At 39.0% G+C, this 26,837-nt stretch overlaps 1 protein-coding gene across 8 annotated transcripts in view; it reads left to right on the top strand.

Moving 5' to 3' along the window:
• The window catches only part of diaph2 (diaphanous-related formin 2), a 647,336-nt gene that overhangs the window by 525,586 nt on the left and 94,913 nt on the right, over positions 1 to 26,837 (top strand). For 7 of the 8 annotated variants that reach the window (XM_057849926.1, XM_057849922.1, XM_057849923.1 and 4 more), the window contains 2 exons: positions 20,677 to 20,769; positions 21,889 to 21,954. In XM_057849926.1, the coding sequence (XP_057705909.1) occupies positions 20,677 to 20,769; positions 21,889 to 21,954 (159 nt within the window). The remainder of the gene's footprint in view (positions 1 to 20,676; positions 20,770 to 21,888; positions 21,955 to 26,837) is intronic. The other variant, XM_057849925.1, reaches the window with a different exon arrangement.

The following is a 26,837-nucleotide window of genomic DNA, read 5'->3' as shown; positions in this document are numbered from 1 at the left end:
CATACGAAAGGTAATAAGAAAGGACAAATATTTGTCAAATAGACGTACACATTTTGGTGGTGTCACAGTAGTGAGCAATAGAAATATCATAAAAACGAATGCTCCTTTGGGCTGCTTTCAGACCACATGAATAAAATAAAAATGAAAACTGAGTGACACACATAGACTGAGGACCTCTCTAAGTAGCTTCTTGCTCACATTTTTCTGGTTCTATAGTTTCGAGTAGAGTTCACTACATTTCTCTCAATTTAATTAACGTTAACAGTAGTAAACACATACAAGGAGGACACTTCTCTCCAAGCAGCTTCCTATTCAAGTTGTGCAGGTTAGCAAGTACACACAGTTTAATTTATGGTAACTCTGATGCAGGTCGGACCTTCAGTAGCAAAATTAGTGGTGTGCTCCCCACCTCCCATCTTTATACATAAAACTTGTAATATCCCTCCTCTTTGAAGGGGTCGGAGGAAGCGGCATGTTGTTGACATATACTTTTGTCGGGGCTATGTGGGTGTGGAGGGGGGGTCAAATAATCAGCTAATCAAACATGCTTTTGAGGCGGGGGGGACCGACACATTCAGCAGGTAAAAAGGGGTCAATGTAGGTCTGAACATAATGAAAAGAATTCACTGGTAATGGTCAATTTTGTCCTTAAAACATATGTGAAGACAATCTAAATTACTTATTTAACTGAAATCGTTATATAATGCAAATAAGGTTGCTTAAAAGTTGGTGGGGACATTTTGAGCATCCTGAAAATTTGTTTGTGTTTTTTCTCTACTATCCCTATGCAAACTGATGCCCTTGTTTATCTACCTTAAATTGTTTGTATAACACTTGCACATGTCTAATCCAAATAAGGAATCTATAGTTTTACATTTTTCTATGTTACCTTATTAAAAATATACTGGGTCTCAACCGAGCAAAAGGTTGACCAATGATTTCACAAGATCTTGCAAACACTTTTTTTTTCTTTTTTTTTTTTTTTTTCTTTATTTTCTTTATTTTTTTTTTTAACTTAAAGTCATACTCCTTAGACAATACTATTTCTGTTTTTTCCATCAGGCCTAAGGTTGGGTCTGGGGCGCAGTTGGCTTTTCCAACAGGACAATGATCCAAAACAGACATTAAAAGTGGTAATACTGTAGAACGGTTAGTTCAGGCAAGAATTAAGGATATAGAATTGCCTCCCCAAAATACTAACACACTGAAGCAACACTAAGTAACTTCAACCTTTATGAAATATTTTCATAACATTTGTGATAATATGTCGACCGACAACTACAACGACACCTCTTTTACAGTGGGGCAAATAAGTATTTAGTCAACCACTAATTGGTCAAGTTCTCCCTCTTGAAAATATTAGAGAGGCATGTAATTGTCAACATGGGTAAACCTCAACCATGAGAGACAGAATGTGGAAAAAAAACAGATGCAAATCATGCAAATCATGGTGGAAAATAAGTATTTGGTCAATACCAAAAGTTCATCTCAATACTTTGTTATGTACCCTTTGTTGGCAATAACGGAGGCCAAATGTTTTCTGTAACTCTTCACAAGCTTTTCACACACTGTTGCTGGTATTTTGGCCCATTCCTCCATGCAGATCTCCTCTAGAGCAGTGATGTTTAAGGGCTGTCGTTGGGCAACACGGACTTTCAACTCCCTCCACAGATTGTCTATGGGGCTGAGATCTGGAGACTGGCGAGGCCACTCCAGGACCTTGAAATGCTTCTTACAAAGCCACTCCTTTGTTGCCCTGGCTGTGTGTTTGGAATCATTGTCATGCTGAAAGACCCAGCCACGTCTCATCTTCAATGCCCTTGCTGATGGAAGGACATTTTCACTCAAAATCTCTCTATACATGGCCCCATTCATTCTTTCCTTTACACAGATCAGTCGTCATGGTCTCTTTGCAGAAAAACAGCCCCAAAGCATGATGTTTCCACCCCCATGCTTCACAGTGGGTATGGTGTTCTTCGGATGCAATTCAGTATTCTTTCTCCTCCAAATACGAGAACCTGTGTTTCTACCAAAAAGTTCTATTTTGGTTTCATCTGACCATAACACATTCTCCCAGTCCTCTTCTGGATCATCCAAATGCTCTCTAGCGAACCGCAGACGGGCCTGGACGTGTACTGGCTTCAGCAGGCAGACACGTCTGGCAGTGCAGGATTTGAGTCCCTGGTGGCGCATTGTGTTACTGATAGTAGCCTTTGTCACTGTGGTCCCAGCTCTCTGTAGGTCATTCACTAGGTCCCCCCTGTGGTTCTGGGATTTTTGCTCACTGTTCTTGTTATCATTTTGACGCCACGGGGTGAGATCTTGCGATCTTGAGACCCAGATCGAGGGAGATTATAAGTGGTCTTGGATTTCTTCCATTTTCTAATAATTGCTCCCACAGTTGATTTCTTTACACCAAGTGTTTTACCTATTGCAGATTCAGTCTTCCCAGCCAGGTGCAGGTCTACAATTTTGTCTCTAGTGTCCTTCGACAGCTCTTTGGTCTTGGCCATAGTGGAGTTTGGAGTGTGACTGACTGAGGTCGTGGACAGGTGTCTTTTATACTGATAGTGAGTTAAAACAGGTGCCATTAATACAGGTAATGAGTGGAGCCTTGTTCGAAGAAGTTAGACCTCTTTGACTTGATTGTAGGTGACCAAATACTTATTTTCCACTCTAATTTTGAAATAAATTCTTTAAAAATCAAACAATGTGATTTTCTGTTTCTTTTTTCCACGTTCTGCCTCTCATGGTTGAGGTTTACCCATGTTGACAATTACAGGCCTCTCTAATCTTTTCAAGTAGGAGAACTTGCACAATTGGTGGTTGACTAAATACTTATTTGCCCCACTGTATATCTTGAGGGGATCTTTATCGCTTTCACCGGCACTAACCCTGCCACACAAAAAAATGCTTTACGGCACTTCCCCCCTTCCCCAATCATTTTAAAGACGGAAGTCAATGCGAACGGTTTCGCATGAATGGTGTAAAGATGGCAGAAAAAGAGACAAAAAGTGTAGTTTGTGGAGGGAAAAAAAAAAAAAGAGACGCTACCAGGATATACAGAATAAACACTGGCCCGACTTTCACTGGCTGGAGTGACGCCCCACCCCAACCGAACATTGTCAGCACTGACGAGTTTGGATGGGGGGGTTAGCCACACTAAGCCACACGGTTGCTAACCGTCATATGCTATTGTTTAGCCACAACTGGATTCATGACCTTATTACTATTCGTCCTTCACACAGCCGCTGGAAACGGAAATGTTGTTTAATCCATCTGCAGGTGACCAGGAGATTGATTTTTGTTTTACTGATGATTTTACAACACTGTTCAGTTGTGTGCTGGGCCTCATGGGAAACGCAGCTCTGGTCCTCATGGGAAACGCAGTCTCCCCTAAGGCAAAACACTACTGCTTTTGTCCACCTGCGTCGCTAAATTCGACCAAACTGAAAAGTTGCAAAGTGTTGATTTAAACCCAATTGCAAACATGTTGACAATTATGAACGAGCAAGTCTTTGTCTGAAAACCAACAAATTTTAGTTAAACTGCACCAATTTTGTCAAGTAAAGTGGCCAAAGACCATGTATGGCTACCAAAAGCACCTAATTTAAGTGAAAATGGCCAAGGGGCATGTAACCAAATATTAGTATAGTTGTATGCATATTTTTGACCCAGCAGATGTGTCCACTTTTTCTGTTAAGCCGTAATAATGTCATAAAAGAACCTAACTTTTTTTTTTTTTTTTTTTTTTTTTTTTTTTTTTTTTTTTTTTTTTTTTCTCCAACAAAGAAGTATCTATTCCAATTACTCTATCAGAAATAGGTTAGAGTAGTTAAAATAACTGGAAACTCAAGAGAGCCATGACAATGACATTATCTTCTTTACAAATGCTTGTAAACATTTGACCACAACTGTACTTTATATTCTGTGTTTACAAACACATGAACATGAACAGATGGTATAAACATATGGCAGCTGTATAAGAGCATTTAATACACTTTCGGTTAGGTTGCTGTGATTAAACCTGCTGCTTTAAAACCTTTCAATAGACATCCAATTGTTTTTAATGCCATTTCTGTTTTTTAATTTATTTATTTTAAAAGGGATAGCTATTTCACAAATTGCCACCAAATCCTCTTCACTTGTTACTGATTTATGAATTGCACAATTACTGAGGGCTTATTTCATTTCGCCTTAGCAGAAGCTTTTGGTTGGGGGAAGGGAGATGTTTTTTTTTTTTTTTTTTTGTTAAACTAAAGGGGAAAAATAATTTGCTCATTTCACAGTAGAAATTATATGATAAAACCAGTTGAGTGTTACATCAATTCCGTACTTATTCAGGGATTTTTTTTTAAATTCATGTTTTTTTTGTTTTTTTTAAAAAAACAAGCATGAGAGATAGACAAGACAAGAGTACTAAATAGGTTCTCCCTTTAAATGACTATAAGTCCTAATTTTGGGAATTGCTTATGAAGCCATCATGCGCTCATCTCATTTGTTTTAATTCTCAGTAAGTGGCGTTCCACATTCTCTTGAACTGACCAGATGTTCAACATTTACTTGATTGCTTCACTTGCATGTGAATAACTGTTCAACAAACCCAGTGACATAGTACTCTGGTGGGAGGCCTAGAAAACTCAAAAGAAGGTTTTTTTTTTTTTTTTGTTTGATTTTTTTTTTTTTTTTTTTTTATGTTATTTTGTGCAGCAACATATGATAAAGTGTCGCAAGGAGCATGTGTCAAAAGCCTGAGCGGGGTCAAGCCAGTGGGCCATCTTTTCTCAAGCCCCATTCTGAGAAGCAGCAGGCCCTTTAGGCTGCACGCTTGGCGAACATCGGCGAGGTCAGAGCCCTTGTCTGGGGCAAGTGTCTGCACCCGCATGTCAAATTTGTACCTCAGTCGAAACTACTAAGCTTTGAACAGTGCCGCGGAGCCAGAAACACTTTTGACTCCAATGCAGCTTGGCATGAGGCGCAGAGGAATAAACAAACAACAGAAGAGGCTAAAAATTTGTTTTTGGAGGCCTTTTATAGAGAAACAGCCCTCTCCTAACAAGTAAGAAAATATAAATTGTTTAATAAACATTTAAATGAGCTGTATTGTGGGGAAACTTAATGATCCAACTGGTTCCAAATTTTAAAGGAGTAGTCTTGATGGATGGGTGATACCAAATGGTGAATTCTCCAACCCCCGCCATCTCGACTCTGCACATTACCAGGACTGGTAAATTGAAGTGTTAATAACAAATTGACATTACTCTTCCAATTATCAAACTGTGGGCGTGCGAAATACATTCAAGTGACCTTTTAGGTTGAGTGTCTGTACAAGATGCTGCAAAGCAATGTCACCCCATCAATATGAGAATATGAAATGTTGTTGATGGAATCTTTTCTTAATGATGTTTTTATTTCATTGCTAACATAGCCAGAAGCATCTTTGAGTCAGATTTGAACCTCGTGACATACGGTAGCCTGATTAAAAGTGCTTTGAGCCCATTATAAAGGGATAAAAGCCACTGAAAAATAAGTTACTTTTGAGATACTAAGTGATTTATAGTAATGTAATGTGAAACGTATATATTTTGGTTTAACACACAACACACCCTCTTCACTATTATGTTATTTTATGTTCCTCTTCTCCATCTCCTCTTAAAGTGAATTAGGTGTTTTAATGTTATAAACTTAAATATTAAATTGCATTACAAGATATACAGTATTCAAATTGAATTAAAGGCATCGTCTTACACTTTCTTCAATATTTAGAAATACATAGTATAACTTGTATATTACTCTTTAAAGCTGGTCAGTACTATGCCCTTTGACAAAAGTCTGCTGTTTTAGAATCCAACTAACCGTAAAGACGGAAAGTGCAACAGAAAATGTTAGTGTAGAACATATTACTGTACATAATATTAATGCATTATTGCATTATAACAAAATACCTGTTTCGATTCATTGGCTTAAATATACCCACCCACATTCAAAGTCCATCAGTTAGCTTCTTCTTTTCCAAATATTCTGCTATTAAAATATTTCCTTTTGCCTGAAAATTGTGACAGTTGTCTTTCTATGTATTCCATGTCCTAGAACATAATTGTATTTTTTTCCACATCCCCAATATTTTCTGCTCGCACTATGCGAAACCATAATGTGTATGCAGCTGACTGACTGTTTGCTGTTTGTGGTTGACGGCTTCCTGTCAGCTGTGACGGAGGTGGAAGGTCTAAGATTGATGGCTTTGTGCCATGCTGACAACTGTGGGTAGGCACGAAGGATTGTGCACGCACCTGTGTCACAGCCTCAGCCGTGCTAGCTGATCATAGGCGAACGCTGACAGGCAGGTGTGCACTAGCTAAGTTTGCATTGTGTCTTCACGGCTGTACAAATGTGGCAAACTACTGTACTGCCATTGAGAGCTTGTCAAGCGGAGGTCATGGCTTGAGAAGATAAAATGAATGTGTTTTTATGGTTCCGCCTCAGTATAGGAACAACGGAGTAAATGTGAATTATGTTGGGTTTTTTTTTGTTTGTTTATTTTTTGTGTTTTTCTCCCTTATATGCCCTGCTATTGACTTGCACTAGTCCAAGGTGTGATCCATAGTCAGTTGAGATATACTTTAGCTCCCCTTATGACAACAAACCACAATAGAAAATTGATGAAGGGATAGTCTCATAGGTTAACATAACAGTCACTTCACACTAATGAGGTTACCAAATGCTGCTATGACTAGTGAGAAAACTTAGAAATTGGCAAAAAAGCCATGCATGCACGGGGAGAACATGCATACCCCTCTCAGAACTGTAAGTTGGACATGCTAATCACTCAGGCACTGTGCCGCCACTAATCTTACAGTACTCATAAAAATGTATAAAAACATATTGTTTAATCAAAAAACACACACACCAGAAGTGTGCAATATGCATTTACTTGCAGGAAAACTTCACCATGACTTCAGTGTATCGATTAAGCTTAATTGTGACAATTATTGTACTATGATTGTCATGGTTTTTTTGCATTATCTTGTAGCAACTTACGGCATTTCAGAAATAGAATAAAAATGTTTCCACAGAAGGAAAACAAATCAAATAGGTTCCTTTGTGAATGTTGAACTGCAAGTAACTACTGTATGTATTGAGTTTTCAGAATGGCTGTCGAACATCTCAGCTGTGAGATGAAAATGCATTTGTGTTATGGTTATACAATAAATTTAGGCTGCATCAGTCTCACTGTAAAAATACAATCATAAGCTTAACACATAAGAACAAGGCTTTGCTGAAAAATCCCTAAAGACTTCGACGCAGCCTTTTAAGTTTATTTGTCGATGTTCCACATAATGTATTGCATTGTATTTAATATTTCTTGCACTAAAATGCTTTCATAAATTTGCTCCCCTTTTCTGAAAGACACCACTGAATGTCAATAATTGGTGGGTGGTTCAAGTGTCTAATCGTTTCTCCACCCGTAGACCTCGCCAGTCACTTTTCAGTCAATCAAACCTAATTACCTTCAACAGAATTCATTGTCAAATTTGTTTAGCTTCCAGAGACATCACTGTCTTTCGTAGATGCAAACAACACATGTAGACTTCAGTCTGATGTTATCTCAATCCGTATTCCAAACCTGGCATTCACTTCCCAAACGTGACACTCATTCTGAATGCTGCCCTGGAGATAAGAGCCAGACTTCACAGATGTTTAATGAGTTCAGACATTGCTTTCATCTAAATTACCAGAGTGGTTCAAGTAGTTCTCTACCTGTCCTGTACATAGCAACAACAGCATTATAAAATGCATAACAGGTTTAGTAAGAAAAAAAGGGTCTGCTCATTTTCAACTAGCTTGAGCAACCAAGTCCTGTGACACTTTTAGTGATTTTCACTGTTGCATTTCAAGGAGTTCTCTGAAGTAAGTTTCTATAAAATGGCCTGTTAACTTGACCTTCAATGAATAAATAAATACATACATACATACATGAAACATAATCCTGGCAACCTTACATGAGGTTAATAAAATGCACCACAAACCTGAATGGCACTCAATAGACAAAACACAAGATTTAAATGTTGAATCAGCACTTTTAAATACCATGATCACAATCCCTAAATATTGAATAGGTTCATTCTTAGCCATGACCCCATGAGTCAATGAACATGAATATAATTGGTTAAATAATAGTTGTCTTACTCACAAACAAGCAGTAAAACTATGTAAAATAAGTTATCCAAGTATAGTCGATTTTGATAACCATAAATGTCTGAAAACCCAACAGAGAAATTACAGAAGACGTAAAAATTTCATGCAAAGGTTTTTCTACATCGTGTATTTACTTTTATCAAACTACCCATTTAAATATGTTTTGATTTGTTTTTCTCATCTCTCTTTAATTCTACTGAAAAATGGTTATATACTGTAGTTTTGAGGAAATCCTGACAATCTTGAAGAAAATAATATTCAGTTGAATTAAACAAATGTACATTTAATCTTGAAGTATGGAAAAAAACAGCCTGAAAACCCAACAAGGTATAAATAAAAACATAACATGCTGCTACTGTAATACTTCCTAGAATGAACACTACCCATTTACTTCCATCATCCCTGAATGAGACAGGTACTAACTTTTACCTTTGGAAAATGTGTGGTTGTGGATTCGACTCAGCGGGGCATCCTGACATGTTGACCCCAGAAAGTATGTCAAATGAACATCTGTCAGAGTCTTCCCATGTGTCGCTGTGGTGTTACTGGGCAAAACTTTCTGAGAGCACATGGAAATTTAGACGAAAATAGCAATATGGACACTCGAGGGAGAAAATGAATTATAGTGAAGGAGGAGAGTGTTTTCGTTGCGACATTGCATGCATCTCTGGTCCCCCCCCCCCCCCCCCCCCCCCCCCCCCCAATGTTTGCGCCTTTCACCCTCCCCTACTGTTCCTCACTAGGGACTTGGCAACATCCATCCAGATGGAAGGTTTATTTTTGTTTTTGTTTGTTTACTTATTCATGCATCCAGCTATTCAGGGCATCGCATGGGCTTTCGTTCCACCACGAAATGCAAATCGCCGCGGCGGCTAATCCACTTTCATCTCTCCCTTGTTGACATCTAACTTCTCTCCGTGCCTTTTTCTAGCCTTTATGACTCTCATGACAGGTCTTAGTTATCACCTTTCGGCACGCAGTGACCATTCTTCGCATGTCATACTATACGGTATTTCTCCTTGCACCCACCCCCCACATGCCGCAGACATTCCGAGCTTCCGGCCTCCTTTCCTACCTGTATATTGGCAAGACAAGCAGAGGCTACAACCTCTCGTCCCCGCTCTTTCCTTGATTGGAAGAATGTGGACAGGATCAAAAGTGGGTTTGTCTTAGATAAACGCATTCAAATCCAAGCAAATGACGAGTGACTGCCAGTATAAAATGAAGTCTCAAACTCAGCTCGAAATAGTGATGGGAGGGTACGAAGAGGGGAAAAATGGTGAGCAGGTAAATCTCCATTGTACAAACTGTTGCCAAGCGCATGTTAGGGACTCCAAAATATCATAATGTTACTTATTTTTTTAGGCCATTTGTTTATGAATTGCATTTAAAAATGAAATTTTTCTTCCTCTACCCAAAATGAACCCTCCCACCAAGTTTGACAGCCATGCAATTCATATTCTCCAAATAATGCTGGACAGCCAGACAGACAGATTCCAGTGAATTGTAGTTTGAATGAACTGTCATGAACCTTGTCAATACCTGTATTTTACACATCTTTAATGGGTTGACTTAAAATTGGATGTCATGCTTCAACTTAACCTCAGAAGGGCTTGATGAAACTGGACTGGAAATGAGGGTGTACATAAAAGAACTGTTAGAAAAAGGTTTACGTTGTTGTGTCATAGCTTTTGTAAGATTTTGCTGCGAGGGAAATGGGGGCATTTTTTTTTAGAGAGAGGTAAAAGGAAGACACATCAAACATGTGCATGATGGCTGTCCTTTGGGCACTTGCCTGTAATGATGTCTGTGTGTGCATGTGTGTGTCTGTCGCAGTCCGAGAAGCTGTTTGTAAAGGCTGAGATAAAAGGGAGACAATAAAAAGACTAGAAAGCAATGTGGTTCTAGAAGGGGGCAGGCCAAGTTTAGCTCTTATGCAGTTGGGCAACCAAGCCTGAACGCGGGTGCTTTAAAGTGAGTGAGAGACGAGATTAAAAGAAAGCATAATCACAGCCTCTCCACCTGGCCATAAGGTAGCACCCCTCCTCCTCCCAGTGAGGCCTTTGTTTCACGGCTAATGGCCTAGGTTAATTGCACAAGTGACTTTCTTTGGGCGAACAGATGGGCGCAAATGTGCTTAAAAACATCACACAGAAAAAAAAAAAGAAAAAAAAAAAAAAAATTAAAAAGTAAAAGAACAAGTAGGGCTTTCCTCTCTTCTTTGCTCATCCTATTTATTTCATCCTCCCCTCCTTTCTCAAGGAGGAGGTTGACTGAGGTGAAGTTAAACTCTCAGTCAGTGGTTTCAATTCATCAAGCGCACGGCCTGTAACCCCTCATTAGATCTCATTACAGAGCAAATTAGATGCAGTATGAGGCTATTTAGAGGATAGTGGATTGTCGACATCTCTCCTATGCACAAGGATACTCATGTCTGACACTTGAAATTCATCAGACAGTGCAATGCAGCGGTCCTCTTTTGTTCTGTTAACATGGGAATGATGAAACAATAATATGATTTGACAATATAGAAACAGGACTCTGGCAGGCCCGCTGTTGACTCAATGCAAGTTTGATAACTTTAGTCACAAGGATGTGAAACATCACTCTCTGCATCGTTTGACTTTTTGTTGTTCAATGCTCTTTCAGAATTTTAGAAATCGATTTAAATTAATTTGCAATGTCATTGGTATTCTTTGCTCTCCATGTTCGTACCACTTCCAGCTGTGAGAAGAAGTGTCATAGCAGCGTGCTACACAATATGCAAAGGATGTCCCGATCACATATTTTTGAACCCGAGTCGGAGTCACCTGATTTTGAGAATCTGCCGATACTGAGTTCCGATCCGATACCGAAAAAGTCTATATATAATTTTATTTATTTATTTAGTATATGTGAGAGTCCTGCTTTAACCATAGGAAGAATACTGCTTTGGCCTGAGTAAAGTCCAGTTGTGGCATGGGTGAGTTAATAAATAAAACATAATGAACAACTACAATGGCAGTATATCAAACTCACTCATTAAAACTGTTCAGGCAATAAGGACACTCAACATCTCTATTATCTGTGTCAAAGCAGCTATACAGGACAGGTCAATAATAAAAAGAAACAAAAAAATAATAATAAAAACAGAAAAAAATCTCTTACTTTCACCACTTGTTCTTCTGTTTGCCCATACTCTGACAGTCATTCCATCTTAAAAGAACCGCATTTCTTTTTTTACTTTGGCTTGATGAGTGTAGTAAATCTGCCTGTTCCTTTCGCCATGATAAGGCGTTAGCATTTGCGTTTCTTAACTCCGCTGCACTATTGTTAGCTAAGTTGCATGGCGCGTGTGAGCAGGGCACATATGCACAGCACTGTCAATGCCATAATTGGCTGCATAGCGTAAGTGAAGTTAATTGTATCGTATTATAGGCTAGACACCTGTTGCTCATTGAGTTACGTTGCAAAATGGTACAGAAAACAATTGTTGTGGTCTAATTATTTTTTTAATTTTTATTCTTTTTTTAACCGGTCCTGTTCAGCTGTTTGACAGAGAGAATGGAAGTCTAAGTGCCCGGATAGTCTAAACAGTTTTGTTGGTCTAATTAACTAGATTGGATCCGTTTTCTAATTAGATATTAATTAATACTGTAGTGCTTGCAAAAATTGGCAGCAGACTGTTGCTTCAGTAAATCAGCACAGAGCAAGCCACAGCAAACACAGCAGAGTGGACCAATCAGTGACAGGCAGACGTGACATTGGTAAAGAGACAAGAAACTCTAGCACGTGGAAATAAACATACAAGGAGATCGGAAAACGTAGAAGTTTATTCACCATGGATAGTGTGAGACAGACTGTTGGTTTTAGTGACTCGATATGTTTTTGGTCATTTAAAACTGAATTTACTGCAGATTGGAACATATTCTCGGCTCTATCGTTCGCCATCTGTGTTGTTGTGGTAGCGTAGCTTAGAGGGAACATTGTTTGTCACTTAAGCCATATTGTACCGAACAGTCTGGATAAAAATGTATGTACTGCTTTTGCTATGACCATTTTATATTGAAAACAGTCAGTGATATCCGGTGGGTTACATTGTCGTACCTTAATAATATTTCCGTTTATGCTGCATTTATCCTCCTGTGAATGTGCAGCACTCTTGTTCTCAGTTCCTGAAATACACATCATATACACTATCTCCGAAAAACTACCAGACAGCAGCTTTGAAAAATTCCAGAAATTATTCACCTCACTTTCCCCCGAAGAATTATGACTATAATGAACCCATCAGAAATGGAGCTCTCAGTCAATACAACTTGTTTTTTTTTTCTCCCCCAAGAACAACATGCAGGAGGTGACAAGCAGCAAATTGAATTTATGAACAGTCTTGGTTGACGCTGCAGTATAATTACAGGAATGTCACCCCTTTGGTGTTTACTGCAATAAAGGTGACATGATCAAATACTTGAAAATTGGTGTCATGTTGCTATTGCTATAAACTTTGTAGTTAGCAAGCTTACAGGATGTGTTGGGTACACCTCCATGCTCAAATTAGACTTCGTACAAGGGCAACTAGCACAATAAATAAGCCGTTACCTCATTGGTTGCCATTGATGACAATAGACATCAAATCAGTTTTAAGTGGAAGAGTTTGCAGCAATTAATCAGAATTTTTATTAGAAAAAAAAACCTAGGGAAAAAATAAGAAGTTCAATCCTCAAGAGTAATTTTTTTTTTTTTCCCCAGAAGTTACTTGGGGGGGTCATTAAATACACAATAATGTGAATTACTTGGGGGGAGTTCTTTTGTTAAATCAGTGTGGCGATAATAAATAATATAATTAATCAAAATAGAGCAATTAGTGAAGATTTATTTTTGCCTATTTTCAACAGACATATGCATGATGTAATCTACATGTTTTTTTTTTCATGATTCTATATTTCCCATATTATTTCCTGTCTCCTCTGAATGACATTGACATTACTATAAGCCACCTCTTTCATTGCAGTACTATCATAACCTCACTTCCCTTGAGTCATGCGCCACTTTCTTTTGAGTGACCAAAACTCCTCTGTCAGAGCAAATGCATTGGTGTCATTGATATAGTAAATGCTTGGTCCTGTTTTCAGGCTAAGCTGAGGCTTGATGTTCCCACTCCCCCAGCATATGTATTGGAAATAATTAAATGTCACAGATACTCTGGCTGTCAACTATTGAAGAAGGTGTTTTACGACCTTGTTTCTTTGCTCGCTCTGCTAGTTGCTCCCTATAAAGCACTCAGCCAACACCAGGCTTGTGCAAATCGTTGTTTCATTTTTCTTTGAGACCTTTTCTGCATTTTGTAAGTTTCATCTGGCCCTTTGTCTCCTTTTCTTCATCACTCCCTATAATTTTCCTTTGAACAAGACATTGTTAATTCCATTTTCTTTTAGACGTGACAGCTATCATTACAATTGCTGAATTGATTTTGAGAGAGTATAGATTCATGTGAAGTAATATAATTTTCAGTGCAACCATGTTGATGTTCCAATGCTGGACTTAGATTAATTTGGTAATGTTTCTTGCGAACATACGGCATTAGAAACTTTACTCCAGACAGTTACAAGTAGGCCAGCTGATGAAGAGAAAGTCATTCTGTGGGGAGTGGGGGGTTTAAAAAAAAGATAGTAGGCTATATAGTGTATCTCAAATCGACTCTCCTTATGTTCAGTGTCTATTTTTAAAGATTTAACTCTAAACTCCATCAGAAAGTACCTCGAAGTCCAAGAGCAAAACTACAACAACATTACTGCACCTTAAGGCTGTCTGTTGACGTAATCACAAGGTGTTCTGTCTCTCAGAGGGTTTGTCAACGTATTGGGTCTCAGCCCATCTTAACCCATTTCGAAGACAATTTCCTGTAAAGTAGAGGAAAGATCAGTTATGTTTTGATCATTATGATTAGCATTTTTATAATTGGCTGTTCGAAATATAAGAGAACATTTCTGCAATTTTTTTTTTTTTTTTTTTTTTTTTTTTTTTTCCCGAAACATTCTAATTAAGAACTGGAACGGCAAAGCAATTGATTTTAAGAAAAAAATACATGGTGTGGAACTCTCATGTAGTGGATAGTGTTAGTGTGTATTGCAACATGGATGTTGATTCTGGTAGATCTGGGGTAGCTTTAGAGTTGAAGGGCACAGGTTTGAGTCCTGTTGTGAACAAAGCTTTAAAAAAAAAAAATTAAACAGCGAACGGTTGTCTGAAAGCACGCTTGGCACATTTCTTTCATTTTGAATCAAACTTGTCTGCATGTGTTTCTTGTTATGATTCTTTTTTTGTGAGACAACCAAGACAGTGGAAACAATAGAAGGGTTCTTTAATGACTATGTTAAATTATAGCAATAAAAATATATCATTATTGCACCATGACCCAATGGTAAGGGGAGGTGTAAAGTAAAAAAGTCATATTCTTTGGCCCATGCACTTGCATCTTTACTAGGGCAATGTGTAGGGCTATATGATGGGGGTTTACTCAACACCAGCCATGGGAAATTGGAATTTTTGATACACATACCGACAGTGCTGTCAGATCCATCCCAGTTGTCATGTTAACTGACAACATGACATAGTTTTATGTCAATAGCACCATAGTTTGTCATTCTTCTAAGTCACTAACCAAATGGACTCAAAAGACAAAAGCTTGTTTGGCCTCAGTACCATGGAAAGTTTAGTTAGTTTCTGCTAAATTTACATAGGACATTGAGTCCATATGGAATTTTTCATTAAGTTCATAGTGTGAGTCCTAATTTTCTTCTGCCTGCTTGCTGTTAAGTAACAGTCCAACAGGACCTCGTTAATTGAGCACCATTTGGTGACATGGGAATATGTTTCCCATTTTAGTCATTTAGTTTGTGTGTGCCTGCAGTGCTCTTCCTGAACCCCAGCCTACCAAGGCTCTGAAGTCATGGCCATTACGAATGATGAATTGTGCTACAGTTAGGCTAGAAGTAGGACAAATTGATCAAAGTGTCAGGTGCCCCTTTGCGATGCCGTGGTCTGGTTGACGGGGGAAAAAAAAGGCACCAGAGATGGAGCTGTCAAAAAGTTTCCTGTGTCTGGTGGTTATAGATAAATGTTTATCCGTCATCAGTGGACACATGAAGTGTCCTCGCTAGCTTAACATGACAAGCACAGGCTCCTGGAGATGCTGTGGTGGTTGATTCTGTTGTTTGTTCTTCGTATTATTCTGAAGCTGAAAACACGTGTCCTCGCTTTCAACCAACGAGCTTGCTGTTTGGTTGTAGTGCTGCAATTTGAGATAAGCACTTACTTGGTTTAGACCTTTTTTCCCCGCCTGATAAAGCTGGTGTAATTAAACTTGATTTAATCGGGATTGCTGTTAAGTACAGCACACCGATAAACAGATACATCGGTTTCAAAGCAGCCCTTGGGAAAAAGGCTTCGAGGTAGACGGAGAGAACAAAATTAGTGCAAGTGAGGATTTGCAATTTGCGGAATTGCAATAGACATGCAGCACCTCTAAATATATATATATTTGTTTGTCTCCCCTATTTGCATGAATGATTTTACGTTGAACTGTTTCTCGCAATACTTTCTCTCATAGTTAAAAATATGTGACATTTGCATGAATTAATAGAGCAGCTTTTATGTTGCTGCTCACAAAAGATTGACTGCTGGGTCTAGTCTAAATTGCAAAGGAATGATCATGCAGCGCCTAGCTATTTACAATTTTGGAAGGTGTATAAAAGAAGATGCAAGGAAACCTGATGTAACTATCGAGCAGTACTGCTCATATATGCGAATGAATTGAAGTCACTGCCACCACTATAAGTCACCCTAATGATCCTATCTTAAAATAATGCCTGTTCTGGACCGGAATGATGAAAAGGGTGGCCCTCTGACTCATTAGTATTGGGGCGTAAAGATAGATGACCCAGATATAGAACTAACACTTTTTTTTTTTTCCTTTTTAATCTGTTGAGCGCCCTGCTGCATGTGGCCTCGTGCTCCAAGCGTTGCCTACCTGTCTCTTTAGCTATGTCAACTTTCTCTCGAATTTACTCTATGGCTTTAGCTGCACTGTGGGGGGATTATTTTTTGAAGGCTGGTTTTGGTGTCATTAACTCAACAGTGACAGAGGGCTAGTGCATTGAGCCGCGCAGCACTAAGTCTTTGTAAAGAGCACTTAGCTCCCCAGCATTAGCCACAAAAAAGAATATATGTCAGTTGCAATCAGTAGATGCTTTCGTCTCGAAGCTCCCCTGGCTGTATTAGCCGCTAAGCTTTAAATGTACTTTACTCCTTCCGGTAGTTTACTGACAAAGGATAGGCATCTCTCAGAGTCTTTTTCAGTTGTATTGAACAATGGCAAATAAAATGCATTATTGTTGTTGTTCTTATGATATATAATGAAATATATAAATCATTATGTGATTAATAGAGCATTCATTCAGTTTAGAGCTCAATCCATATTGATCGGTTGCTAATTTTTTAGAAGGCCTCCCATTATAATGAGACTTTTTTTCTATGAAATGTAGGGTTTTGAGGTGTTTCGTAATACAGCGGGGAGAACAAGTATTTGATACACTGCCGATTTTGCTGGTTTTGCCACTTGCAAGCCATGTAGAGGTCTGTAATTTGTATCATAAATTCTCTTCAACTATGAGGGACGGAATCTAATACAAAAATCCAGAAATCACATTGTATAATTTTTAAATAATAAATTTGTATTTAACTGCATGAAATAAGTATTTAATACATTACCAACTAGTAAATATTTCGGCTCTTAGTTCTTTTTTAAGAACCCCTCCTGTTCTCCACTCATTACAGAAAGTAACTTTACCTGTTTGAACCTGTTACCTGTATAAAAGACAACTGGTCACATGCTCAAACAAACAAACTCCAACCTCTCCACAATGGCCAAGACCAAAGAGCTGTGTAAGGACATCAGGGATAAAATAATAGACCTGCACAAGGCTGGGATGGGCTACAGGAAAATAAGCAAGCAGCTTGGTGAGAAGGTAACAACTGTTGGAGTGATTATTAGAAAATGTAAGAAGTTCAAGTTGACGGTCAATCTGCCTCATTCTGGGGCTCCATGCAAGATCTCACCTTGTGGGGCATCACTGATCATGAGGAAGGTGAGGGATCAGCCCAGAACTACAAGGCAGGACCTGGTCAATGACCTGAAGAGAGCTGGAACCACAGTCTCGAAGAAAACCATCGGAAACACATTACGCCGTCATGGATTAAAATCCTACAGCGCACGCAAGGTCCTGCTGCTGAAGCCAGTGCATGTCCAGACACGTCTGAAGTTTGCCACTGGATGATCCAGAGGAGCAATGGGAGAAGGTCATGTGGTCGGATGAGACCAAAATTGAACTTTTTGGTCTAAACTCGGCTCGTGGTGTTTGGAGAAAAAAAGAAGGATAAGTACAACCCCAAGAACACTATCCCAACCGTGAAACATGGAGGAGGAAACATCATTTTTTTGGGGCTGCTTCTCTGCCAAGGGTACAGGACGACTGCACCGTATTGAAGGGAGGATGGATGGGGCTATGTATCGCCAGATCTTGACTGACAACCTCCTTCCTTCAGTGAGAGCCCTGAAGATGGGTCGTGGCTGGGTCTTCCAGCATGACAACGACCCAAAGCACACAGCCAAGGCAACTAAAGAGTGGCTCCGTAAGAAGCATCTTAAGGTCCTGGAGTGGCCTAGCCAGTCACCAGATCTGAACCCGATGGAAAATCTATGGAGGGAGCTGAAAGTCCGTGTTGCCCGGCAGCAGCCCCGAAACCTGAAGGCTCTGGAGAAGATCTGCATGGAGGAGTGGGCCAAAATCCCTGCTGCAGTGTGTGCAAACCTTGACAAGGACTGCAGGAAATGTTTGGTATCTGTAATAGCAAACAAAGGTTTCTGTACCAAATATTAAGTTTGATTTTTGTGATGTATCAAATACTTTTTTCATGCAATTAAATGCAAATGTATTATTTAAAAATCATACAACGTGATTTTCTGTTTTTTTGTATTAGATTCCGTCCTTCACAGTTGAAGAGAAACTATGATACAAATTACATACCCCTACATGCTTTGCAAGTGGGAAAACCAGCAAAATTGGCAGTGTATCAAATACTTGTTCTCCCCACTGTATGTCATTGCAGAGTAGTTTCATATACAGTGGGGCAAATAAGTATTTAGTCAACCGCCAATTGTGCAAGTTCTCCTACTTGAAAAGATTAGAGAGGCCTGTTATTGTCAACATGGGTAAACCTCAACCATGAGAGACAGAATGTGGAAAAAAGAAAATCACAATGTTTGATTTTTAAAGAATTTATTGTCAAATCATGGTGGAAAATAAGTATTTGGTCAATACCAAAAGTTAATCTCAATACTTTGTTATGTACCCTTTGTTGGCAATAACGGAGGCCAAACGTTTTCTGTAACTCTTCACTCTTCGCTTGGTGTAAAGAAATCAACTGTGGGAAGAATTATTAGAAAATGAAAGACTTACAAGACCACTGATATTCTCCCTCGATCTGGGGCTCCGTGCAAGATTTCACCCAATGGCGTCAAAATGATAACAAGAACGGTGGGCAAAAATCCCAGAACCACACGGGGGGACCTAGTGAATGACCTATAGAGAGCTGGGACCACAGTAACAAAGGCTACTATCAGTAACACAACGCACCTCCAGGGACTCAAATCCTGCACGGCAAGACGTGTCCCCCTGCTGAAGCCAGTACACATCCAGGCCCATCTGCGGTTCGCTACAGAGCATTTGGATGATCCAGAAGAGCACTGGGAGAATGTGTTATGGTCAGATGAAACCAAAATATAACTTTTTGGTAGAAACACAGGTTCTCGTGTTTGGAGGAAAAAGAATACTCAATTGCACCATACCCACTGTGAAGCAAGGGGGGTGGAAACATCATGCTTTGGGGCTGTTTTTCTGCAAAGGGAACAGGACGACTGATCTGTGTAAAGGAAAAAATGAATAGGGCCATGTATCGAGAGATTTTGAGAGAAAATCTCCTTCCATCAGCAAGGGCATTGAAGATGAGATGTGGCTGGGTCTTTCAACATGACAATGATCCCAAACACACAGCCAGGGCAACAAAGGAGTGGCTTCGTAAGAAGCATTTCAAGGTCCTGGAGTGGCCTAGCCAGTCTTAAGATCTCAACCCCATAGAAAATCTGTGGAGGTAGTTGAAAGTCCATGTTGCCCAACGACAGCCCCAAAACATCACTGCTCTAGAGGAGATCTGCATGGAGGAATGGGCCAAAATACCAGCAAAAGTGTGTGAAAAGCTTGTGAAGAGTTACAGAAAACGTTTGGCCTCCGTTATTGCGAACAAAGGGTACATAACAAAGTATTGAGATGAACTTTTGGTATTGACCAAATACTTTTTTTCCCACCATGATTTGCAATAAATTATTTAAAAATCAAACGATGTGATTTTCTGTTTTTTTCCACATTCTGTCTCTCATGGTTGAGGTTTACCCATGTTGACAATTACAGGCCTCTCTCATATTTTTAAGTGGGAGAACTTGCACAGTGTTTGACTGAATACTTATTTGCCCCACTGTATGTAAGAGTCTGTAATGAGATTTAGTTAATTGTTTCCTTCCACATTGAATGATGTTTTCCATACCATTTTAGTCACTGGCAATGTGGAGAAGTGTGGATCTGTTCTGCACCTTGAGATCAATTGGTTAAGTGCTTAAGTGCAAATTTGAGTGTCCATGTTTGTCATACAGTAGGACACGAACCTTGGGCTTTTTGGCTGTGTGGCATTTTCAATCATTCGCCAGGCCTTTTCCAAAATAGTCAGATATATATACTAGTATACTGGGTCTCCCCAAAAATTATACACTCTTTAGCAGTTGGGAACCAAATTGTCATTCGATTTATTTTTTTTGTTTGTCGATTAAACCCACTGAATCCATGATAGCAACCAGACAAAACTCTGAAGCAATTAAATGCATCCTCAAATGCTACTTAAAGTATGAACATCCAGTTCAAGTGGTAACATGTCAAGCTGCAAAAAGTTGTATACATTTTTTGGGGACCCCCTGTAGATGTACACTAATAATAATAATAATAATAATAATACATTTTATTTCAAGCACCTGTCAAAACACTCAAGGACACTATACAAGAGAGATTAAAAAATAACAAACACAAAAGCAGGATACACAGATTAAAAGCAGGATAAAATGAAATAGAAACTAAAGAGATGGGATAAAACAGAGTTAAGGATCAAGGTGGTTAAGAAAGATGGAACAGGTGTGTTTTAAGTCGGGATTTGAAAAGTAAGAGGGTAGATATTTTGCAAAGTTCAGGAAGTAAGAAGTTCAAGAGCTGGGGGGCAGAGCGACTAAAGGCCCTCGAACCAAAGGTGGTGAAACGGACACAAGGGACAAAGAGATCCCACACTGTAAGACTACCCTGTGTAGTGATAACATTGTTGCCTCTTCTGTTTTTTTCCCAACAGAGGGAGATGAAACCGGTGTGATGGACAGTCTAATGGAAGCTCTGCAGTCAGGAGCAGCCTTCCGTGATCGACGAAAACGGATGCCACGCAATGGTAAGACACAACTACATATTTTGGTTGCTTGATATATAAATGTATTTGTTCGCACACTTTCAAAACGATCTCACAACAAAATTGCTGAGTAGGCCAAGTTGCAATCAATACAGGTTTGACTGTGTTTTTTTGCTTGTTTTACTGCTTTGTTGCAATTGTGATTATTGCTTATTAATGTCAATAGTGATATTTTGATTGTACAATTGCCACAGGCCGGGAACAGTGATGACACCTCATTATGATCTTTAGCTATTATATCGGTTACAGTTAATGTTAATGTTTTTATATAGCAAGCTGGCTCATGGCCAGTTAAATACTTTGCTTGCATTTTTCTATCACTTGATTATTGGCAGTATACCTTTTGATAATTGGTGAAAGAATTTGTTCATAGTACCTAACTTTTAACTCATTGGCTGCCATTGATGGCGCAGGACTTCTAATCCATTCTGACTGGGACTGGGAGAGGCTAGCAGTAATTGCTCACTGCCAGCCCTCTCAATCTAGTATGTCTAATTTTGTCAATAGCATTGAAAAATGAACATTTACAGCCTGTCGTCCCACTTTAAATGGATTGGACGTTTAGCCTTGTCAATGACAGGCAATGAGTTCATGGTGATTTAGTGCTAGCCAGTGTTTGCATTTCCTCTTGTTTGAATGCTATAAAACTATGATGTAAAACCAGCTGAATGTTCTCATATAGTGGCCTTTGGGTATGTTTATTATGTATGTATATATACTGTGTATACAGTATAACCGAAGAAATAGAAACATTTTAGGATTATCATATTTAGTGTGTGTGTGGTGGGGACTTTGTACGTGCAGTGGATTTGTATCATAATCTATTACATGATATATTGGAGGCCACTATTTGAAGGAATCCAGTATGTTTTACAGTTTCTTGCACTGTTTAAATTCAATCTTTTTTCTTGGGTTCTTTCTTTTGAATGGGTGTGGTGGCAGTTTATCACTTCCATGGTTTGTTTCTTGGCATTTTCTTCTTGCCAAAATAAATCTCCTCTAACGCTCCTTTCTTTTTTTTTTTTTTTTTTACACATGACTCCTACCCTTTCTCTCCTTTACTCTTGTTTCCCCTCCATTCCATCTTCAACCTTTTTGCAGGTGATCAAAGTCCCTCCAGTCCAGGCTCTCGGTGGCCGACTGCTAACTATGGTTACAGAACCTTAGGTGTGTGGTTTTAAGTCCCTTTTTACATTTCATCTCCACACAACAGCACGTTGTCTCCCGCTGATCTAATCCTAACTGCACAACTCACTTGCTCGCTCGCGAGCTGCTCAACAACGCCCATAGACATTGGCTAAGCAATTTTGCTTCACTTTGCAAAGGCTAACGTTTAAATGCTGTGATCGAAATAGGAACTTATTTGTGTATCTGAAAGAATGACACTAGAAAAGTATAAGCATTTGTTCCCAGCATGGACACTTTTTCATTTTTTTTTCATTTTCTTTTTTGTCCTATTTTTTAGATGTCAAATTTTAAAACCTTGTTTTCAAATGATTTTTTTTTTTTTTTTTTATGTGCTGTGGCTGGATTTTTCCCCTATTATATTTTCAACCTTGATAATTGTTTTGTCCTTATCAAAAATGATTGCTTTCATTTTCAGTTTCACTTAATCAACAACCTGGCCAAGTACTCTATCTGCTCCTTGCGAAAGCGTTTGAACAATTACGGTACTTTTTTGTATGAATATGAGTGCTTCTAAAATGTAGACTACTTGTTTATTTGGGCAAAATCACATTCATCAACTCTGAAGAAGCATATTACTTTTCTGACTAATTGGTTGAATTCAGTTTAACTACTTGAGTGTCCTTGGAACGTAGCTTCTAAAAGATGTTGAACATTTGCTTTGAACAAAACTTGCCACTGTTGAAGTTTTTTTTTTTTTTTTTTTTTTTGGAGAGGGTTCAGCCAATTTCTATAAGAAATTAAAAGCTAAAAGAGCTATTTTTCAGCAAATGTATGTAAAAATAAACTGCAAAACAAATATAATGAACAAATTTCACATTCATGACTAGCCTTAATTGCTTTAATATGCAAAACCTTCACAGAGGTGAGGCCCTTTCTCCTTTATTCTATTTAGAATTCCTGTGAGTACTCTCATGGGGAAGACAGGACATGGATGGTCCACTTTAATATTTTGACTTTAATGAAGGAAATCCCAATGGCTAGTCAGCTTCCTAGTTTGTATTTGCAGGTGATGTTGACCTTTTAGCTTCACTCGAGTGTGACTGTTTGTAGTTTTGAATTCAATTATATATTTGCTGGGATAAATTGACCAGTGGTCTGACTAAATGGTGTGGGTCTCCGTTCGGGCCGTGAACTTTCTTATCGTTCTTTCATTACAGTTGTGATAGCTTCAGAGACAATAATAATATAATAATAATACTCTCTTCATGAGTGCTCTTGTTTTTTGTTTTTATATGGTGGTGATAATGGCTATGATTAGGCTTGATAACTTTTTTAGATCCTAAATGGGCTTCAGCCTGTCTGCATTTTTTGAAAGTTCACAATCAGTGCGGTTAATCTTACTTTAAAAAGTTATTAGTTACAGTTACAAATTACTTCTCCCAAAAAGTAATGGAGTTAGTAACTCAGATACCTCATTGTAAGAGTATAGCAAAGTAACGTCAGTTACTCTCATGATCTATAAATTATTACATTATACATTTTATAACATTTTTCACATCAAAGATGTTTATATTAAATGATTGAAGTGAACTGATTTTTTCATTAAACCAAAAAAAAAAAAAAAAAAACACATAGGTCACCCTTTTTATTTTTTATTTTTTTACATTTCACCTAGATAAGAGTGTAATGGTTTACAAACTTCCAAATGCTGTGAGAAAAAAAGCCTTGTTGTTGTTCCTGTTGTACTGAACCTGAGCCGAACTGTGACCCCTTTACTGAGGTACATACTGAACTGTGACTTGACGTCACACCCAGTGGGGCAAAAAAGTATTTAGTCAACCACTAATTGTGCAACTCCTCCCACTTGAAAATATTAGGCCTGTAATTGTCAACATGGGTAAACCTCAACCATGAGAGACAGAATGTGGAAAAAAAAAAAACAGAAAATCCCATTGTTTGATTTTTAAAGAATTTATTCGCAAATCATGGTGGAAAATAAGTATTTGGTCATTACCAAAAGTTCATCTCAATACTTTGTTATGTACCCTTTGTTGGCAATAACGGAGGCCAAATATTTTCTGTAACTCTTCACAAGCTTTTCACACACTGTTGCTGGTATTTTGGCCCATTCCTCCATGCAGATCTTCTCTAGAGCAGTGATGTTTTGGGGCTGTCGTTGGGCAACACGGACTTTCAACTCTGTCCACAGATTTTCTATGGGGTTGAGATCTGGAGACTGGCTAGGCCACTCCAGGACCTTATAATGCTTCTTTCGAAGCCACTCCTTTGTTGCCCTGGCTGTGTGTTTGGGATCATTGTCATGCTGAAAGACACAGCCAAGTCTCGTCTTCAATTCCCTTGCTGATGGAAGGAGATTTTCACTCAAAATCTCTCAATACATGGCCCTATTCCTTCTTTCCTTTACAGAGATCTGTCTTCCTGGTCCCTTTGCAGAATAACAGCCCCAAATTATGATGTTTCCACCCCATGCTTCACAGTGGGTATGGTGTTTTACGGATGCAATTCAGTATTCTTTCTCCTCCAAATACGAGAACCTGTGTTTCTACCAAAAAGTTCTATTTTGGTTTCATCTGACCATAAGACATTCTCCCAGTCCTCTTCTGGATCATCCAAATGCTCTCTAGCGAACCGCACACGGGCCTGGACGTGTACTTTCTTCAGCAGGGGGACACGTCTGGCAGTGCAGAATTTGAGTCCCTGGTGGCGCATTGTGTTACTGATAGTAGCCTTTGTTACTGTGGTCCAGGCTCTCTGTAGGTCATTCACTAGGTCCCCCCGTGTGGTTCTGGGATTTTTGCTCACCGTTCTTGTTATCATTTTGACGCCACGGGGTGAGATCTTGCATGAAGTCCCAGATCAAGGGAGATTATTCGTGGTCTTGTATGTCTTCCATTTTTAATAATTGCTCCCACAGTTGATTTCTTTACACCAAGTGTTTTACCTATTGCAGACTTAGTCTTCCCAGCCTGGTGCAGGTCTACAATTTTGTCTTTGGTGTCCTTTGACAGCTCTTTGGTCTTGGCCATAGTGGAGTTTGGAGTGTGACTGACTGAGTTTATGGACAGGTGTCTTTTATACCGATAATGAGTTAAAACAGGTGCCAATAATACAGGTAACGAGTGGAACCTTGTTAGATCTCGTTAGAAGAAGTTAGACCTCTTTGACAGCCAGAAATCTTGCTTGTTTGTAGGTGACCAAATGCTTGTTTTCCACACTAATTTGGAAATAGATTCTTTAAAAATCAGACGATTTGATTTTCTGTTTTTTTTTTTTTTTCTTTCTCCATGGTTGAGGTTTCACCTTGTTGACAATTACAGACCTCTCTAATCTTTTCAAGTAGAAAAACTTGCACAATTGGTGGTTGACTAAATACTTACTTGCCCCACTGTATATATAGACAATTTTTTCAATATGCTGGTGAGGCTTTTAGGCTAGGTTCATACTGCAGGCCGTAATGTTCAATTCCGATTTTTTGTCACTCAGACTGCCTTTGTCCATTGCGCCTGTTCAAGTATCACGCACGCACATTTATTCGCAGTCCGAGATGTGCTGAGCAAACTGACCCACATGCGCAGGAGCATCAAAACACAAAAAAGTGGACACAAATAAGATAATCCCCGTCTTATATTCAGAGTTAGTATGGAGTGATAGCATGCACGCACTGTGCGTGCATGACGCACTCACACGCATGCACGCACACCCCCACCCATACGGACAATTGCAATTTGACAATTGACTCTCGGCTGTGCAAGCAATCGTAAAATATTGCTCATATGGAACACAGAGAGATAATGGAACATTTTCAGGCTTATCCCACTCCCCATTCTATTTTTTATGACTGTTGTCAAGCCCACCTCTTTCTTAAAAGCCGAGTTCAAGCTAAATGATAATGATAATAATGCACAGTTCCATCACTACCGTAGCGCCCTGTCTCTCTCGCTCTTTGCTGACGTAATTGCTGCATGAATTCTGATTTGGGGGACTTGACAGTTCAGACCGCTGCCACATTCTGGAAAAATGTGATCCAGATCGGATTTTAACCACATACAAAATTGACCTAGATCAGCACGCATAGCAGTTTCACTGCAATTGACTAGCACGACACAGGATGGAGTTTCCTCTGCATTTTATGGCCAATTCCAGTCGCTATATTTCCTTTAAATTTGATTCCGACTCCCATGTCAAATGTGGAGAGACATTAAATCATTTCTTGCAGGGTTTTTCCAACCTCCGAGGTCCCCACTCTTTCGTCTATTCTGTCCCCTCATGAGTTTTCACCTTCGTTGGCACTAATACACCTCTCAAACTCATCACTGTGGACATATCACACCAGGAATTTGATGACATTTGTGTATTTTTGTTGTTTGGTGCTGGCTTCTTAAAGATGCACTTACTTTGTATTTAGCAGATATCTTTTTTTAAATATTGCAGGCTCTCTGAGACGAGCCTAGGAAAGATGACTACGTCATCACACATGAGACTAAACGAACCAATGACGACAGAAGGTGCATATGGCATTTGAAGGGGCAAGAAAAAATGTTGCGCACTTGCCAAAATTTCCACATTCTACTCAAAGCTACAACGCAGCCCAATGTGTAGGATTTGTGATGCAATGCGACAGCAGAGGTGGGTAGAGTGGCCAAAAATTTTAGTAAGAGTAGCGTTACTTCAAAATAATATATACTCAAGTACAAGCAACAAAAGTATTTAGTGAAAAGTATACTCAAGAGTAACATTGTGAGTAACTGCTTAGGATGTTAGATTTGTTTTTGTTATGTAAATTATCTATATGAACTGTTTGTTACGATCCGCGAACGTGGAATCCAAGATTGGACCCAAGAGCAGACAACACTGAGGGGATGGTACAAGGGTTTATTAATACAACTAAAACAAAAACACGC

The sequence above is a fragment of the Corythoichthys intestinalis genome, chromosome 11, assembly GCF_030265065.1.
Source record: "Corythoichthys intestinalis isolate RoL2023-P3 chromosome 11, ASM3026506v1, whole genome shotgun sequence".
Classification (NCBI taxonomy): domain Eukaryota; kingdom Metazoa; phylum Chordata; class Actinopteri; order Syngnathiformes; family Syngnathidae; genus Corythoichthys; species Corythoichthys intestinalis.
This window is presented reverse-complemented; position numbering and strand designations above follow the sequence as displayed.